At 39.3% G+C, this 19,586-nt stretch overlaps 1 protein-coding gene across 1 annotated transcript in view; it reads right to left on the bottom strand.

Annotated features, from left to right (window-relative positions):
• The window catches only part of SYNJ2BP (synaptojanin 2 binding protein), a 27,320-nt gene extending 7,734 nt beyond the window's left edge, over positions 1-19,586 (bottom strand). The window contains exons 1-2 of the mRNA XM_084792300.1: positions 19,400-19,586; positions 3,773-3,909 (exon numbers count right to left, since the gene is read on the bottom strand). Of these exons, the coding sequence (XP_084648426.1) occupies positions 3,773-3,909; positions 19,400-19,463 (201 nt within the window). The 5' untranslated portion in view covers positions 19,464-19,586. The remainder of the gene's footprint in view (positions 1-3,772; positions 3,910-19,399) is intronic.

Genomic DNA, 19,586 nt, shown 5'->3' with positions numbered 1-19,586 from the left:
CAGTTTAAAGAAGAAAGGCTGTCATGAGCTGCTGAGGCAACAGGGACTATCTGCATGGGTTTTGGGGTTTTTGTTTGTTTGTTTTGTTTTTTCTCATTTCACTCAGTCTTTTTAGTGTGTTTGGATTTTATTTGCTTTTGGTGTGTGTGTGTGTGTGTGTGTGTGTGTGTGTGTGTGTGTGTGTGTGTGTGTGTGTGTGCGCGCGCGCGCATGCCTGCACATGCCACCCAACATGGGTGCTGGGAACCCTTAATCACTGAACCATCTCCCTAACCCCTGGAGTAAACTCTTATTCCATTTCAGCCAACCCCCACATAGAGAAAGTCAACAGAAAGTTTATTTAAATATGAGAAAGATACATTAAATTTTCTTTCTTTGTAATATATATTAGTTTTAGCAAAGGATCCAAATGTTATATATTGGCTACATTCTTAAGATTCTTGAATGACTTTGTATAGCTCCATAGCCACTTGCCTTGATTTATGTGTATCTCTTTTTTGAGATAGGATCTTGCTAAGTAATTCACAATTGATGTTAACTCAAAATGTTCCTGCTTCTACCTCCCGAGTTCTGGAGGATTACAGCTGTGTGCCACCATGCCTGGCTGTGTGTCTTCCTAAGGATCTCTCAAATGCTCAGAGATCAAAGGAAAAGAAGGGAGACACTCTTTCCTTTCCTTTGTAGTCTGCCTTAACACGGCAGAGAAGTAGCCAATAAGCTGCTATCTAAGAGGACCAGGGCACACATACGACTTTTATCACTAGTCAACTAAACTCTGTAAGAGAAGATTCAAAAGAGAAAATTCAAAACAAAACTATAATAAAATCTTTTAAAGATATTCCTGTTTTATGGAACTTCTAAATCAAATCTCTGACATAATACTTAACTCTTATATTTATGGTTGTGAGCCTAGCCTTTAACGGCTGAGCCATCTCTCCAGCCCGACATAATATTTAACTCTTAATCAAATACTGTCCTGGTCATTTTCTTCAGCCTTTCACCAGTGTGGCCCTCTTGCCTTATTCAATTCATAAGACAAAGCAGGAAATAATTTTCTTCTTAGACCACAGGCCACATCCACAGCACACTTGGAAATAGAAGGCACTTCTGCAGCAAGAAGCCCCATCCTACTTCAAATTTCTTTATATATATATATTTTTTAATTTTTTAATTCATTCACTTTACATCCTGATTGCAGCCCCCTTCCTCATTGCCTCCAAATCCTACTTCCCTCATACTCTCTCCTTCCTTCCACTAGTCCTCAGAAAGGGGAGTCCTCCTCCCCTAACCTCTGACCCTAGCCTATCAAGTCTTATCTGGACTGCCTGTATCCTTTTCCTCTGTGGCCTGGCAAGGCTGCCCCACCAAGGGGAATTAATCAACATGTGGGGGTGGGGGGGCACAGAGTCTATGTCAGTAGTTCCTACTCCCCATATTGTGGGCCCCACAAGGAGACTGTGCTGCCTATCTACTACATCTGAGCAGAGGGTCTAGGTCTCTGTTTTGTAGTGTGGTTATCCTATATTATGTGGCTAATAACCACTTATGAGTGAGTAGATACCATATGTGTCTTTCTGAGTCTGGGTTACCTCACTCAGGATGATCTTTTCTAGTTCCATCCATTTACCTGCAAATTTCAAGATTTCCTTGTTTTTAATTGCTGAGTAGTATTCCATTGTGTAAAGGCACCACAGTTTCTTTATCCATTCTTCGGTTGAGGAACAGCTAGGTTGTTTCCAGGTTCTGGCTATTATGAATAAAGCTGCTATAAACAGTTGAGCAAATGTCCTGTTGTATGGTGGAGCATCTTTCAGGTATATGCGCAGGAGTTGTATGGCTGAGTCTTGAGGTAGAATTATTCCCAATTTCCTAAGAAGGCGCCAGATTGATTTCCAAAGTGGTTGTACAAGTTTGCACTCCCATTAGCAATGGAGGAGTGGCCCCTTTCCCTACATCCTTGCTAACATTGCTGTCACTTGACTTTTTGATCTTAGCCATTTTGACATGTGTAAGATAGAATCTCAGAGTGGTTTTGATTGTATTTCCCTGATGACGAGGGACGTTGAGAATTTCTTTAAATGTTTCTTCTCTTAATCTGAGCAGAGCCCTTTGAAGCCAGGTCAAACTCTCAAGAACTCACTCTTTCAGTATTTCTCCATCCTTTTTTTCTTTTTTTTATTTTTTATTTTTATTTTTTGGTTTCTCACTACAGGGTTTCTCTGTACAGCCTTGGCTGTCCTGGACTTGCTTTGTAGATCAGGCTGGCCTCGAACTCACACTGATCCGCCTGCCTCTGCCTATCTGAGTGCTGGGATTAAAGGCGTGTGTCACCACACCTGGCTTTGTCAGTATGCTTTAATATTTGGATTGGCTTTCTAAATGCCATGCAGGGGAATCTGAAAGAAGCAGACAGGGCATACAAAAATTGGGCTTCAAACCCAACAGACTTAGTTCCTCTGTTTTGAGATTTTAAAGCTGCTTACTATCATGCCCTTTCTGTTTTGCTCTTTTGAGGTTTCAGATTTTTAAGGTTTCAGGTTTTGGCACTGACTTAGTAGCAAAGTGATGATATCTGCCTGCCTCTGCCTCCCTGAGTGCTGAAATTATAAACATGCCCCACTATGCCCAGATTACTTTCCCATTCTTTATACCAATGATGTGTGTTATTTTCATTCAAATAAGCAGAGCTATAGAAGCCCAAAAGATTACTTTTTTAAAAAAAAAAATCTATAGCATCCCACAACTAATAGTATAATAATGGGACGTTGCCAGTGGGATGGAAATGAAAGATACAAGCATAGATAGGTGTCTTAAAAGTCTTATGTTGCCTGGATTTCTGGTTTACTTTAGAAATACTAATTTATTCTAAGACTAAGGGTCTGGAGCCGAAGAGATAGCTCAGCAGTTAAAAGCATGCACTGTTCTTCCTGAGGACCTGAGTTAAGTTCCCAGCAACCACACGGGCAGCTCACAATCTCCTGTGACTCTAGCTCCAGGAGCATCCTATGCCTCTTGCTTCCATGAGCACCTGCACTCATGTGGACATATCCCCTACACACACACACCACTAAAATAAAAAAATTTTAAGGCTAAGGGTCTATGGGTCCATATGACTGTATTTGTTACTAAATTTGCATGATTTTCTGATTTGCTCATTTGTTAAGCCTATGTTGAGCATTGTACTAAGGTATGTATGGAAAGCAAAAAAAAATCTTAATTCTTGTCTGAGTTTATAAAAATGTAATTAGTAAGATTCATGATTACTATGTAATAAGAGACATATAACAGGATAAAATGGGAGCACAGCTGACAGATATCCAAACTATACTTCAATTTTTCACCTTAATAATGGGTAAGGAAAGGCCCTGAATTTAAAGCATAAAATCCTTACCTTCCTTTTTCAAGTTAAGACCATTAGTAAAGGCTGATAGTCTCCCAAGAAAAGGCACAAATCAATGTTTTAGTTGACAAAAGAGAAGTGATAACATTAACAAGAGAAAGTTGAAAACTGTGAGTTTTAAGTCTCCTCCATCTCTACCTGCTTTATGTTTTTAAACCAGGGAAGTAACTTCACATTCTATGTTAAATCTGCCTTGTCTGTCTGCAAGAATAATACTACCCTCCCAGACGAGTGATAACGCTGAAAACTGATGAGTATGGTACAATCTAGATATTTCATTCCCAGGCAGGCAGGCAGGAATTTTCCCAAGTTAGGGGTGAGAGGAAGTCTAGGGACCAAAGGGTAGCAAAGGGAGCTGGAGCCGGTTCTCACCGAGAGGATCTTATCACCCTCCTGGAGCCGCCCATCCCGGGCCGCAGCCCCATTCTCTTTGATGCTGCTGACGTAGATGCCACTGTCGTTGGAGACATACTGTTGATCTGTCCCACCGACGATGTTGAAGCCCAGCCCTGAGAAAATCATTGAGAAGTGAAGAAGAGGGGGGATGAAGAAGAAAAAGGATTAGAGGAGAAGAAAGGACAGAAAACTGGTCTAGTGGGGAGGAGAGACTGACAATTCAGACTGTGAGGTAGCTAACACACAGTCACGAGCCAAGACAGTAAGTCATTATCGACAAAAGCCAACAGTACCTAGATTGTTGATTTGAAGCAGGCAGTAGCATGATCAAAATGACTGGTTGACTACATTGAGCTATACATAACGTAGGAAAATAGTAAAGGTGAGTCTTGATGTAAGTGCTTCTGCTTGCACTTGATTTCAAACCTGTTGGTGACATTCAAATGACTGGAATCCTGGTATTTCTGAGTTAATGTAACAGGGCTAGCTGTGCTCATGAAAGGAAGCTTTGTTTTTAACTTATTATCAAATAAGATGTTATCAATTTAGAGGGAAAATGATTCCTAACAGAAGCCTCTGTGAGTGTTTCTTCTGTCAAGCTTTAGGAACACTTGTATATGGTAGTGTTTTGCAAGAAACAGTCTTGGTAGTTTATCTTATTTCTGTTCTATACTGTGGTAGGAGAGTAGTGATATGGTTGTTAGCAGGAAACCTCAGAACTAGAAGTGCAACTGCTGCTTTATAGGAGAACCAAGTCATCAAATTCACTCTTCTCTTTCTACATCAAGTACAGCTACCTACATAACTGCGCACACTGATGGCCACATTTACTCACAGTAGAAAAACTTCCTTACTGAATAGTGACTGGGCACTTCCTTCCTCCCAGTCCCTGGTAACCACCATTCTATTCTGTTTCTATGAGTTGAATCAGTTGACATGAGTAGCAAATTTCAGTTACAGAAGAAACATTCTAGAGAGCTACTGTACAAGACTGTAATTACCCAAAATGATAATGTATAGTATGCTTTGCTCATGCCTTTAATCCCAGCACTCGGGAGGCAGAGGCAGGTGGATCACTGTGAGTTCAAGGCCAGCCTCATCTACAAAGTGAGTCTAGGACAACCAAGGCTACACAGAGAAACCCTGTCTCAAAAAACAAAAAAACCCAAACAAAACAAAAATCAAATTGGTTAATATGGTAGATCTAAGTACCTTTATTACACTAACATGTAGCAAGCAAACAAGTTAGCTACCTAACTAATTAAAATCTTTTCATGAACCAACCACTAAGTTGTGGCAAAGATTATATTCTGTCATTTGATTTCCTTGAAGAATTGTCTTAAACATATGCAAATAAGGAAAAAGGGAGAGAAAAAGGGGAAGAGAGAAAAGAGACAAAGGAAGCTCTTCTTTATGTAACTACAGTCAAAATTTAGGGACACAGTACAACAAGAAGGAAGACAGTTGGAAACAACTTAAAAAGCAACATGTTGGTGCAATAGTAAGTGAAAGCCAGTCATCAGTCTCCTAATGATCTTAGTAGAAATTCATCACTGATCGTGGGCTTTCTCTAAAGTTCTTTCCATGGGTAGAATGAAGCTAAGACTCAAAGTACTAACACACACTACCAAATCAACCCACAATCTAATGAAAATATACCAAAGAGGAAACATCAGGAAGTTTATATTTAAATAGCATACCTTGTACATGAGTCTTTGCCACCAAGAAAGGTTTGTGGTTGTTTGTTTGTGGACTTATGATATACAACAGGAAGAACTACTTCTAAAAGACTATTTTCATATCCTTAAAGGATAGAGTAGGAAAAACATGAATTCTAAATTACTTATTCATTTTTTATAACTCCCTTAATTTAAATTATACATGAGTGTAGGTTAAGTGGTGAGGGGCTGGTAAGGTAGGGGAAGCCAGATGATTGAAGGCTTTGTAAATTTAGACTTAAAAACAGAGGCAGGTTAAGCAAGGGGGGCTGAGGCCAATCAGTTTCTCTCAATGCTGAAACAAACCAGAGAAAATCTTCCAGTGAAATCTAACATCTTCACTACAGTTTGAGTCTCTCATGAAACAGCTACTGTCTCTGAAGATGCTGGGAATGAGGAACAAGTGTCAAGTGGCAAAATGAAACACAGTGATTATCCAGAGAGACTTTGTTCCAGGCTATTTATAGCTATAGAACAGCATCTAAAAAGTGAGGAAAAGATACCTGAGATTATTATTTGAAAGTGCAGTCTATTATTCACCCCTAATACCTCATCACAGTGATACACTTATTTAACACAGTATTATTTTTGTTGTAAGTGAATCAAACCACCTAAAATGAGAACACTTAGATTAACTAAAGCCCTTTCTTCAACCTTATTTGTAAAAATGAACTTATCTATGCCTTAACACTTTTGCTGGGATGAATGACAGTTACCACAGCAGTGGGTAGTAACATTACAGTTCATTCTTGGGACTAGAGAGATAGCTAAGTGATAGAGCACTTGTCTAACATGCCGGGAATGCTACCAATAAGCAAAAAGATCAAATCTTAGCCCTATATCTATTTACATAATTCTTAGTCCATTTGTTCAATAAAAATCACTGACCACTTACTAGTGGTCATACACTGTTATGTCCAGACAAAGATGGAAAGCTAAGCTGTACTAAACTGTTCAGTTCTGACTTTAACCACAAACAAATGCATCCTTTTCCCTGCCACTTTTAGATATTGCATAAGTCAGAAGTATAAGTTTCAAGTTCATCTCTGCAACTTACCAGATGTGGACTGAAACAAATCAGTTTAAGTCCAATCAGCTTTCATTTCTGGAAAATAAGGATTACAAATTCTACCCTCTCTCCCTAAAAGGTAATTGCTGGACTCCTGTAACAATATCTGAAATGTTTTCTTTGTAAAACACAGTAATTGTTACATTAGGGAAAGGCACTAGGAGTTTCTGTCAATAAACTAGTGGCTGTTACACTTCCAATTATGAGTCTAATGGGACAAAGAGGAATATATAACGTAGACATAAAATTTCAAGACAGAGTTTCTCTGTGTAGCCTTGGCTGTCCAGGACTCACTTTGTAGACCAGGCTGGCCTCGAACTCACAGCGATCCACCTGCCTCTGCTTCCCAAGTGCTAGGATTAAAGGCATGTGCCACCATCACCTGGCATAAAAATTTTTTTAAGAATGAGGAAACACAGAGTAAAAGAATCTATCCATCTATAAATATAAAATTATAAGCCAAATTCACTAAAATTAAGTATGCTTGTAATTTATTTCCCAGAAATCCCCTTCAAAACTAGTTTTTAAGGGCTGGAGAGATGGCTCAGTGGGTAAGAGGACTGGCTTCTTTTCCAATGGACATGGATTTGATCCATAACTCCAGTTCCCAAAGCCTTCTTCTGACCTCTGAAGGTACCAGGCTTTCATGTGGTATATATACATATATACAATGTTACATATAACATTCAAGCATATACAAAAAAATAAATAAATAAATAAGATAAAGTTTTAATGAGAGTAATATTAAAAATCTGCAGTAATTATCCAGCACATACACCAACCAACTAGAACATGTATCAGCTGAAAACAACTAGAGGAGACAGATTAATAGTTATCTTATATATCAGCTATCGCTGCATCCCAGAAAAATCTTTTGTAATTAGAGTGGGCACATATTCTGGTTTGTTGGGAATCTTGGTATACACCTGCTGTCCTAGCATAATTAAGACTGATTTTTTAATTTCAAAAACATCCCACCTAGGGCAAATGTGACCATCCATCTATAAAATTATACAAGAATTTACTCATTGCAATACACAGTGTACTAGTGGGGAAATGACAGTTATCTAGGTTAGAGAAGAGATTAAAAGTTAAAAATTACAATCATTTAAAAATCTGAACAAAGTAACATGAATAGAATTCTGAAATGTTATAAGAACACATACACATACAAAAATTTATTACCCATTTACAAAAAGCATGCATATTTAAGGATATGCAAAGATTTACTGCTGTGAATACCTATAAGAGAGGAAACATGAGCCATTTACATGGAAAGTAAGAATAAAACCAGAAAGAAACATTCTGACAACACCAGTATCCTCTGAAGCTGAAGAGTATAATTAATTCAGCCTTAGCACGTAAGGTCCCAAATGGGTTAAGGGCAAAGAGAAAAAGAATAAAAGTGAAACTCAACCAGTTTTAAGGAAAAAAAAATGAAGAAACATTACATTGTGAATTCTAGTTATAATGTGCTAATAAATTTTAAGACATGGCAAAATTAAAATGAGTTGTTTATAGTCTTCAATTATATGAGCACACATGTAAGATAATACAAAAACATAAAACGTATAAAATGATGTAAAATACATGAAATTTTAATAATATATGTGACATTTGAAGTTTGTATGTGTGTGTGTGTACACAAAAGGGACTGGAGAGAAGGCTCACTCACTGGTTAAGATCACTTGCTGTTCTTGCAGAGCAGCTGGGTTCAGTTCCCAGAAGCACATGAGAGCTCACACCCATCTGTTACTCTAGCTCCAAGAGATCTGACTCCCTCTTCTGACCCACAAGGGCATCAGGCATCCATGTGATGCCCATATAAACACAGAGGCAAATACCTGTACACATAAAATAAAAATAAGTAAGAGTCTTTAAAAAGACGAAGCCTGATGCTGGTGCCACACGCCTTTAATCCCATCACTTGGAAGGTAGAGGCAGGTGGAGCTGTGATGTTGAGGCTAGCCCAGTCTACAGTGTAAGTTCCAGGACAGCCAAACCTACACATAGAAATGCTGTGTTTTAGCTTTGAAAACCAAAAAAAAAAAAAAAAAGGGAGGAAGAGGAGGACACCTAGTGGGGTGAGAGAAAAATAAAGTGTGTCCAATTGAAGAGTCCTGTAAAGCTAAGCAAGACATGTTTTCTTCTGAATGTCTCCTGACTGTAGGTCTGGACCCAGTTTACCATTAAGACCAACAGCAATAGCAACAGCTTATATTTATTGATTACTTAATATGTACTAAATACTATGGTACTTGTTTTACATGTATACTATTTCATTTAATCTTCTTACCAAAAATGAAGTATTGCTCAGTATTTTACAGATGAATATTTTTATTTTATTAAACTATAATTATATATTTCCCCCTTCCCTTTCCTCCCTTCCACCCCCCATGTGTCCCCCAACCTCATTCCTTCCAAAATCCATGTGTTATTGCATATACATATAAACTAACAAATACATCTTGCTGAGTCCATTCAGTGTTGTCTGCATGTATACTGTTTCTAGGGCTGACCACTTCTCAACAGCTGTCAAATAGCCTGTAGCTCTTCACATAAGGGTAGAGCTCCATGAGATTTCCCCCATCAACACTGGCATGTCAACTGATGTTGTCTCTGGCTAAAATGCAGAGAACAACTGACTGGGGTACCTAGCCCCTATTGATGCATCTACAACCCAACTGAGGCTCAGAGAACACCTCAAAGGAAGAGGCACAAAAACTGTAACAGGCAGAGAACCAGTAAGTCTGCTGTAAGATTGCATCTTCTAATTAGACAGGGGAGCCACACCCATAGGACCTCCTAGGATCCCCTGAATACCACTCCTTTCTTCTGTTTGCAGTGCTGGGGCTTCATTTCGAGGGGTACATGGCCCAGCTCTCGCTCCACTAAAGTCTATTCCAGACAAAAGAGTTGTAAGGGCAGCCACCACTTAAGCACCTTAAATGAATTAAATAACCCTTTTTTGGTGGGGGGTGGGTGGGTTAAGTACTTAGAAGTACTTGGTGCAGAATTAACATTATAAGAGTACATACTCTTCACAACTGTCTAAGTTCTAATAATACTTTGATTTTTGTAACTAAAGAAACAGGCTATAAAGGGAAGTGACTCGCACAAAGTAATATTATATGGTGAAGTTAAGATCTACATTCAGTCATTCCGATTTCCTTCCCCCAAGGAGCAAAATAACTTTATATGGGACACAATGATAGTACCGATTAATACAGAGATATGATTGTTGAGACTGACAGTGAGCCACATAAATGAGAGTACTCAAGGACCCATTCTGATTCCTAAACACTATATTCTACTCAGTGATTTATATTGAAACGCAATTCGCTGTGCCTAGTACAGAAACCTGTCCCCTACAGTAGTTGCTCAATAAATAAATATGTAAAGTGAACAGAATAAATTGATGGTTCAAAAGAGCAACTCAGGAGGTTTAATAATTAAGGCATTTTAAATCCAAAGTACTAACTCTTCAGAGAAAGTCTCTGTTCCCAATATAATATGCCTGTCTGTTACTTATCATTACAGTAATGAATGTACTGACAAATAAAGAAAACCTTTAACCTCAGAGAACAGAAAGATGATGCAACAATTAAAAAGCACTACACACATGATTGGTCCTTCCTTATCCTAGTATCTCATCTGATGGGCTAACAAAAAGTACAGCCTATCAAAGATATTTCAATGTATCTTTCCAAATATGCAGTATAAATTCTTTTCATGACTCTGAAAACTTGTCTTTCAAATATCTAGGTAAACATAATTATTCTCTTACCGTGTAATAAGCAACTGACCAGGTACTGAATATATGTCTTTCTTCTATTAGATCACGTTTCCCCTGGCTCTCTTATTTTCCACAATGAAATTAATCTCTTTAGTTTTGCCTCATATTACAATCTGGACCCTTTTTACTATAACTGCCTTTTTTCATAATATTTTTAATTAAAATATAATCATACATATGTTTCCTTTTCTCCCTCCAACTCCTTCCATGTGTATCTCCCCATCACTGCCTCTCAAATTCATAGCTTTTTTTTTCTTTAATTGTGTAACTGCCTTCTTTTCAACTTTTTCTACTGTTTCTTACTCAATATATAGTAAACTTTATATATGGCAGGCATGCCATATATAAATAGCTTATGGGACAAGAGGAGAGTAACATTATCTAACTTATTTCTAAAACACTTGCTAAAGGCATTTATGGTTTATTGTTTCCCCCTCTATGGTACAGCACTGAATCCAAATCTATAAGAAACAGAACATATCTTAGGAAGGTTAATGGCTCTTGGGTTACTTTCCTTAGTAGGGGACTTTTTGCACATGGCCATCATCCCTCTCTGTCATGGCCTATGTATGCCCCCCCACTCCCAAGGACTCAGGTACTACTTGCTTAGTTGTCAGATGTGCCATTAGTGAGAAGTGGTAGAGAGGTGGGACTCAGTGATAAGTTACATCACTGAAGGAGAATGCTCTTCCAAGGGTATATTTGGACTCTTTTCTCTACCTCTTAGCTTCCATGAAATGAACAACTTTCTTATATACTGCTACTTAAGACTGAAAGCAACAAAGCCAACAGACCAAGACTGAAACCTCTGAAACCAAGGCAAATAAACCTTCCTTCCATATAAATTATAGCAGGAATTTTTGTCAGTTACAGAAAGCTAACACATTCTCCTATTGTACTGAAAACCTATTAAAGCCAGAGGTGACTTCTTGTTCTGTATTATAGCATCTGCACTCCCTAATCATAATGGCGATACCTGATGAACATGGTTTTGCTTTTTTAATCCTGTAAAAGCAACAATTCTGACTCTATCATCTAAGTATATTTTGGATATCTTTCCTTTGATATTGCATTTAATCAAGTATTCATTGGCCACTTTTCTACTTAGTCAAATGTTTCTAGTTTAGCATTTATCAGCTTGCTTTTCTCCTTACCTCCAAGTAATGCCTAGATATTTCACTTAACATTTTCTTAAAAATTGTTTCTTAAAACTGATCCTTAAATACAATCTCAAAAGATATAACCAGATATTTTTCTCTTTCTCGCGGCTCTCCAGCTATTCCTTCCTCCTGCTTATAACCTTAGCTGTCTCCTAGCCCTCACAATGGCAGCTTATAGTCGACCCTTCGGTTTTCCTTAGACTGTACCTAGTGAGGTCTGTTGTTGATAACTTTGAAAGCTGAGACAGCACACACTACTAGTTATCTTAAACATACCCTATACAGTATTCTACTTCTATCAGTTTGGTAATTTCACTTACTGACCACTTGGTGTCATGAACTAAATAAAGCACTAGGAAAACAAGAAATGAAATATACGTTCTTTTCCTAACAATTATGTTGTTTAGACAAGGTCTCACTACATTGCCCTGACCAGCCTGAAATTCATAACCAGCTATGTAAACCAAGCTGGATTTGAACTCACAGAGATCTGCCTGCTTCTGCATCCTAATGCTGAAATTAAAGGTGTGCACTACCATGTCCAGTAAAATATATGTTCTTTTTTTAAAAAGATGCTTCAGAGCCGGGCATGGTGGCGCATGCCTTTAATCCCAGCACTCGGGAGGCAGAGGCAGGTGGATCCCTGTGAGTTCGAGGCCAGCCTGGTCTACAAAGGGAGTCCAAGACAGCCAAGACTACACAGAGAAACCCTGTCTCAAAAAACAAAATAAAACAAAACAAAACAAACAAACAAACAAAAACAACAAACCAAAAAAAAAAAAAAAAGGATACTTCAGAGTGAAGTACAGAACCAGACACAAGTGAAAAAGCAAATAATGACAAAACTTACAGTATTTAGTCTGGATTTTCATGTCACAAAGTCCAGAGCTGCCACAGAGAGCTATGTGACAATAGAATTCAAAGTTTCCTCATTTGTGAAGTGGAGATAACCATGCAACTGTTTCTTATTGTCAGAAGGCTTTGGCAAATCTGCAGCTCACAGATGACACTGGTACTAAGGCGGCTTCTAGCCCAGGTTAGAGAAGACTTCCAGAGGAGATGGTTATTAGGCTGAGTCTTAACCAGTGAACAGGACGAGGAGATATTAGATGGAATATTAGGGAAAGCTCGATTCCATACTTACACTGAATATTCTCCAAAATCAATCTTTTTTTCCCTTAGCAATTCCTCTTTTGAATATCCTAAATAAAACTTCTCCTACATCCATCCTGGTTTATTCACTGACCTAAAAATGTATTTTTCTATTATTCTCCTTATTGTTACAGCTGAGGCTAGCTTCACCCCTGATCCTGCACTATAAAACCTCAAGTTCAACCACCTGTAAGCTTACAGAAGTGCCCTTAGTTCCATCCTTTGACCTTTCCCAGCATGGAGTCTGGGATGGTTTCTCTTTGTTGTCCATTATATTTAAAATCACCTAGGAAGCAAACTCGGCCATATTTATGAGAATGTTCCTAGAAACGTTAACAGAAAGGGAGACTTGTTTTGAATGGCAGCAGAACCATTCTATGGCCTCGGACCTAGACAGAATAAAATAAAAAAGAAAACAAAACACAAAAAACTGAGAACACCAGCGTCTGTCTCTCTCTGCCTCCTAACTGTGGAGACAGTGTGACCAGCCACCTCAGGTTCCTGCTGTTGGGCCTCTTCCGCCATGATGCAGGCTGCCCTCAAACTATACACCAAAATAAACCCTTCCTTCCTTACACTGTGCTTGTCAGTACTTTGCCACAGTAATGAGAAACACAATCAACACTGAGTCAGACTGGCAGCTCTTCTACACAGTCCCTCTTCCCTTGCCCTCTGCTACATGTACGCCCCCACAGTCCATGACCATGTGAGAGGAGATCTAACCCTCTGCATGTAAATACCATGTCTTTATTGTACTGTAAAGCCCATAAAAAGCTAAATTTCCGGTAGCCAGAGAAAACAGAGCCAAGATAATAGCACTATAGTCTCCAGTCTATTTAATAAATGCAGGAAGAAAAAAACTAGGAAACTGTTAGCAAAAACTGCAGTCAGTGGTCAAATGGGAAGCACATCATAAATGCTCAGACGCAGTGTGCTGTTTTCAGGTTCTCGCCTTGATATGCTCACAGATCAACATCAAAATCTAAAAACTTTCCACGTGGTTTTTTAGGTCTTTTTGCGTTATCAAATCCCTGTAGGGAATAAGGCATGTAATGACCGATAAAAGCCAGGGCAAAGGATAGCAGTCAACTTTTTAGGTACTGTCGAGGGAGAAAATATCTAGTACAGGAGGAAATATCTAGAGTGGGATCTTCTGGATTTTACTGGCCTTAGATCTTGGGCAAGTATTTAACCTCCCTTAGACAATTTCTCTACCTAATAGTGTAGATTAAATATCACTTAGTGGTTCTATAAGAACTATATAAGCCTATGTGAATATAAACAGAGACTCATTCAGCCTGGACAAAATATAAAGTATTCCAGAGAGATACTTCCTTAGTTACTCATTGTGCTAACTATTTCTTCCTTTGAAAGTAACAATATGGAGTGTCTATTCTTCCCTTTCTGAAGATGGTAGATTGGGAGTAACTGGTTGAAACCCACTGAGCCCTTACCCCTGACTACTGGAACCCTAATATTATAACTCAGGCGCAATAGCACTGCCTTTGTGTTTGATATCTGGTACTGAGAAAAAAAGATTAGACCTGTCATATTGCTTACAGTAATGAGTCTTTACAACTTTAAGATCTCTAAATTTAATGTAGGAAAAAGGAAGAGCCTTCAAGCACAATCAAGTGAACTTGTTCATAAAAGATAAAAGATGAACTGTTCAACCTTTGAAAGCATTTGAGATTATGACTTCTGCCATTGAGAATTATTCAGATCACCAGTGAAACAAACCCTGGCAGAAACCTGGGGGCTGGAAAGACAACTCAGCAGTTAAGAGCGTTTGCTGCCCTCACAGAGGACCAGGCTCATGTCCTAGTACGCACTACAATTCTAGTTCCAGGGCTTGCTTTAGTTTTGTTTTGTTTTGTTTTGTTTTGTTTGTTTGTTTGTTTGTTTGAGCATCTTCTGACTTCTGTGAGTACCAGGCACACATGGTACACATGGTGATACAAACAAAACACTCATACAGAATAAAACAAAATTTAATCTTTTTTTAAAATGACAGAAGTTATTTAAAGTAACATGAGGAATGAGCCCAAGAACAAAAGCAGAACAGCCTTCTGACATCAAAGACTGCCAAGACTTTCCTTACAGTGACAAGGAAGCAAACACAGGACAGAGGCCAACCCATAAGCCATTTCCTCTTCACCCCGTAGACACTCAGTTCACTGTTGTGGTTTTCCCTAATTGTGGGTTGGTTAGTTGGTTGGTTGGTTTTCAGTAACTTCATTTGCTTAACAAACGCAAATATCCAAGATTCTTCTCTGATGCTATACTGGTACAAAGGAGTAATCATAAACACATCCACTCAGTTAAGCCAGACAATGCTGCCCGCAAACAACGTATACTTAGAGCCAGGGGCTTCTCATATTTCTCCTATAGAAATAAAGACTCCTCTGGCACTACCTAAATTACCCACACGTTCTTAGAGACTTCTTCCCTATTTATCTTCATGATGTCACCATGAAGACTCTGAGACCAACAGTGCCACAGACCAGGAATCAGCTCTGGGAAGTGTCAAGCAGGAACTTGAAACCTTTCCTTGTTTACTGAACCAACAGACTTCTAATATTGTCTTTACCAAATTCACTTCTAAATCTGAAGTTCAATGATTTACATTACTGTGATGGCTACCAGTTTTCAATTTGCCTGGCATTAGCCATGAACAAACACATAAGGGATTCTCTTGATTAGGTTATTTGAAGACTCACCCTAAATTGTAGGCAGTACCTTACAGTGTCAACCAGAGAAGAAGTCCAAGGGAAAAGGCTTGCTTTTTTTTTTTAATATTTATTTATTATTATGCATACAGTGCTTAAAAGGGCATCAGATCACATTATAGATGGTTGTGAGCCACCATATGGTTGCTGGGAATTGAACTCATGACCTCTGGAAGAGCAGACAGTGCTCTTAACCGCTGAGCCATCTCTCCAGCCCAAGGCTTGCTTTTTAAAGCTGTATTTCCTTCACACTTCCCTGTTGCTGTTTAATTTGTTGGTGAGTCCATTTACCCTATTACTGCTGCTGCTACATTTCTTCCCTGCTATCAGAACCCAGCATCGCTGGGCTTCCAATATGGACTAAAGGCCAGTGGCCTCCAGGAATCATCCAGATCTTCAGCACCAGGTTGGGTCCGCTGAGGCATCCAGCCTCATGAACTAAGTAGCTACCGGGTTCTCAGCCTCTTCACTGTACAGACAGCCATGCTGGACTGCTCAAACTTTACCACGTTATCCAACCTCCTAAATTCCCTTTCAATACATATTCGTTCTATTGACTTTATTCCTCTAGAGAACCCTAACTAAGAACAATGACTAATACTTGGATATACTTATGAAAATCCCAGAAGCCACTCAGCAGATGAACTCATTCTTTATTTTTAAACAAATAACTAAACAATACAGAATTTAAACTGCTTTTGTGTAAAAATATGTTAACTAGATATAATTTTCCTCTTATTTAGTCTCTTGAAACTTTCCCTAGTTCTAAAGTTTGAAGGAAATACTAAGACTAGAAACTTTAAATCTGTAAGATCAATGCTTAGAAATTAAGACAATGCCTATTCAAATGCCCTAAAGTTCAAAGAATGATATTATGTTAAATTTAGTACTTAAAGCAAGAATAATAGTATCAGAAGTCATTAGAAGACCTGGAAATACTATGATACCACAGCAAAAAGACTATATCAAAGTATATCAGGTTCTTGCTATAAGAAGAAAACCTCAAACATCATTAAAAAATAGTATCAAGGTGGGTTATTTAGGTTAAAGAACTAGATGCCTTTACATATTTGCAAAGCAATCAGAAAGGTACATCAGCTGATCTTAAGGAGGGAAAAACTAAAAGATTAAATATGTATATTTATATTATATAACTATATATAATTATATCATATATCATATATAAACATAATATAATTATATGTGTTCTAGTATATATGTATATAAATGTACATATATATAAATATACTTTTATTTAAAGATCTGAGACAGTGAGCAGAAGTATTTGCCACCAAGTCTGACAATCTGAGTTTAATTCCTAAGACCCACATAAGAGAAGAAGAAAAATCTGTGGGACAGAGAAACCATGGGATTGGAGGCAGCCAGGCCAGGAGAAGGAGCAGTTTAGAGATGTGTCCAAGCCTTGGAAATCTCATCCTGAAATTGGCAGGAGTAGGATTGCCCACCCTAAGACCTGCATGTCCTGGGTGCCCCTGCCTTTGCCCCCTGGAAGAGGTCATGTAGCCTAGCAGCCAAGTTAAACTTCCTTTCCCCTTATAAGGTCATGTCCTGGAATTCCTTCCTTATGTAAATGAAGCATCCCCCAGTGTCCTTGCCCCAGCCAATGAAAGCCCCTACCCACCCACGAAAGTTTAAATAGCCATTGTTTCTCTCATTAAACAAGCTGTCTCACTGAAGCTGTCTCCTGAGAGTCTGTTCTCCTTGCACTCACAGCTGCCTTAGGTTTCTTACAATCCTGGCCATTCCTGACCCGCTTCATCTCTCAGGAACTACTGGTATGATCTCTCAGGGGCAGGTGGGGAAACAGCCTGAACAGCAAAAATTGGCTCCTGGAAGTTGTCCTCTGAGATCTACAGGCCCCTACATACACATACACACACATACACACACACACACACACACACACACACACACACACACACACGTAATAAGAATCCTTTTCTACTGTTAGCCTCAAAGGTCAATAAATATTGAGAGAATAATTGTATAAAATAAGAAAACTAAATTCAAGAAACTTGAGCATATTGAAAAGCCTTGAGGGAAAGTTTCTGAGCTTATTTAGGTTTCTATTGTGAGAAAACACCATGATACAAGCAACCAAGAGATGAAAGGAATTATTTAATCTACTTTCAGGTAACAGTCCATCATGAAGAGAAGTTAGGATAGGAACGTAAGGCAGGCAGGCAGGAGCCTGGAGACAGGAACTGAAGCTCTGTTGCTTACTGGCTTGCTCCTCCTGACTTTGCTCAGCCTGCTTTCTTACAATCCAGGACCCTAGAGGAGCACGGCCCACAGTAGGAGGCACCCTCCCATAGCAATCACTAATTAAAAAAAAAAAAAAAATGCCCCACAGGTTTGCCTACAAGCAATCTGATGGAGGCATTTTCTCAACAGAGGTTACTCTCCCCAGATAATTCTACCTCTGTCAAGTTGAAAAAAGAAAGAAAAATTAAAAAATCAACCAGAACAGGGTTTCCTATTAAACCACAAAGATTAGCAGTGAATTATTCCCATAAATACAATCAACTTCCAATTTTCTCATAACAGGAAGACAAAAAGTATGACTAATTCTGAAAGCTGGGCTTTACACAGAATAATCTCTCAGTAGTGATTAAGCTATTGCAACCTTTTAGGAGAGAAAATTTGACAGAGTATTCCAAGTAGTGGCAATCAGAAAAGAAATTCGCAATAACCAATGGTGTATTCAACTCTTGGAATACAGTATTAAGCAGAACTTCCTGGAGTTGGTCTAGCTATTCATTCACTAAGGACAATAGTAACAAAGCCACCCTGCTTACCATTGACCGGACAATGCTCTAAATATTTTCTAGAGGGTAACTGGCTTCATCCTAGCACTGTAAATGAAACATTATGCATTTCATAACCATCTCCATTTTACAAAGAAGAAACTACAAGCATACATCAGTTAAATTACTCTGCCAATAAAGTAAACCAAACCAAACATGCAAAAGTGGGGAAAAACTTGGCCACAAGTGGTGAACCCTAAACCTAAAACGTTACAACCGTAAAGAAAATAACAAAGTCCAAGGAAGGTAGTGGCAGGATGTAGTAATAACGTCAACAGGTGAGGTGGACCACAGAGCAGGACTGAGGGGGAATTTTCCTGTGAGAATCACAAGAAATGTTTGTTTAAAAATTCTTTAATTGGCCGGGCATGGTGACGCACGCCTTTAATCCCAGCAGAGGCAGGTGGATCGCTGTGAGTTCAAGGACAGCCTGGTCTACAAAGTGTGTCCAGGACAGCCAAGACTACACAGAGAAACCCTGTCTCGGGGGGGGGGGGAATTATTTAATCCATACTGAATCCAAAACCCTAAAGACGGGGCTAGAAAACAGCATTTTCATTTAAATGTTTTGCTTACTAAAAAAAGAAAAAATAAATAAAAACGAAAAGGCCAAGTAATTCTGGGGTGGCGCCAAGTCTGGAAACTTCTGTAAACGGTCTACTCCTGCTTTTGCATTCCAGTTTACGTTGTAAATTAATTTCACAGAAATTTACACAAGGACCCTAGCACGGGGGGGGGGGAAGGGGGGCCAATGTTATGCATTCAGAAACCCACGCCGTGTACTTCTCTCGTTTTTACCTGAACCGGCCCTCGTACAAACACGGACGGAGCCAGCAACTGAATAACGGATACAGCGTCGACTACACGCTGGCTATTCAAGCGGGCGTTTTTCTAGTCTTTTCTATCACCACCAGCAGAAAGAAAGCCCTCCTGGCCATAAATGCCTGTGATCATCCGCCTGGACTGTGCAGCCGAGTCCTAGGGTCCGTTATCTAGCTAACAAAGGATGCCGAGGAGCTCCTTTCTCCTTGCCCGCTGGCGTTCTGGAAGCGAGCGGCTCGGCCGGGGGCCGGCCTGCTCCCCAGCCAGGTAGACCCAGCTCCGCCAAGCCAACGAGCTCGGCAATTACTCCCTCCAGGTCCCGCGCCTACCCGAGGGTCCTCTCGTCAGGTTGATCTCCTCCTCCGCGACTAAACAATCCACCCGTCCGTTCATGTCTGACTGCTCTCCGGGCGGAAGCCCGGGGTCAGCTGGTGCTCAGCCCAGGTGAAGGTGAATCAAGATCCGCGCCGCGTCCTCAGCATAGCTTTTACAGTTTCCTCAGCCGCGGGACCGGAA

Source organism: Acomys minous (assembly GCF_964271855.1).
Source record: "Acomys minous genome assembly, chromosome: 8".
Lineage (NCBI taxonomy): Eukaryota > Metazoa > Chordata > Mammalia > Rodentia > Muridae > Acomys > Acomys minous.
Note: the sequence above shows the minus strand (reverse complement) of the source record. Positions and strands in the feature narration are given on the sequence as shown.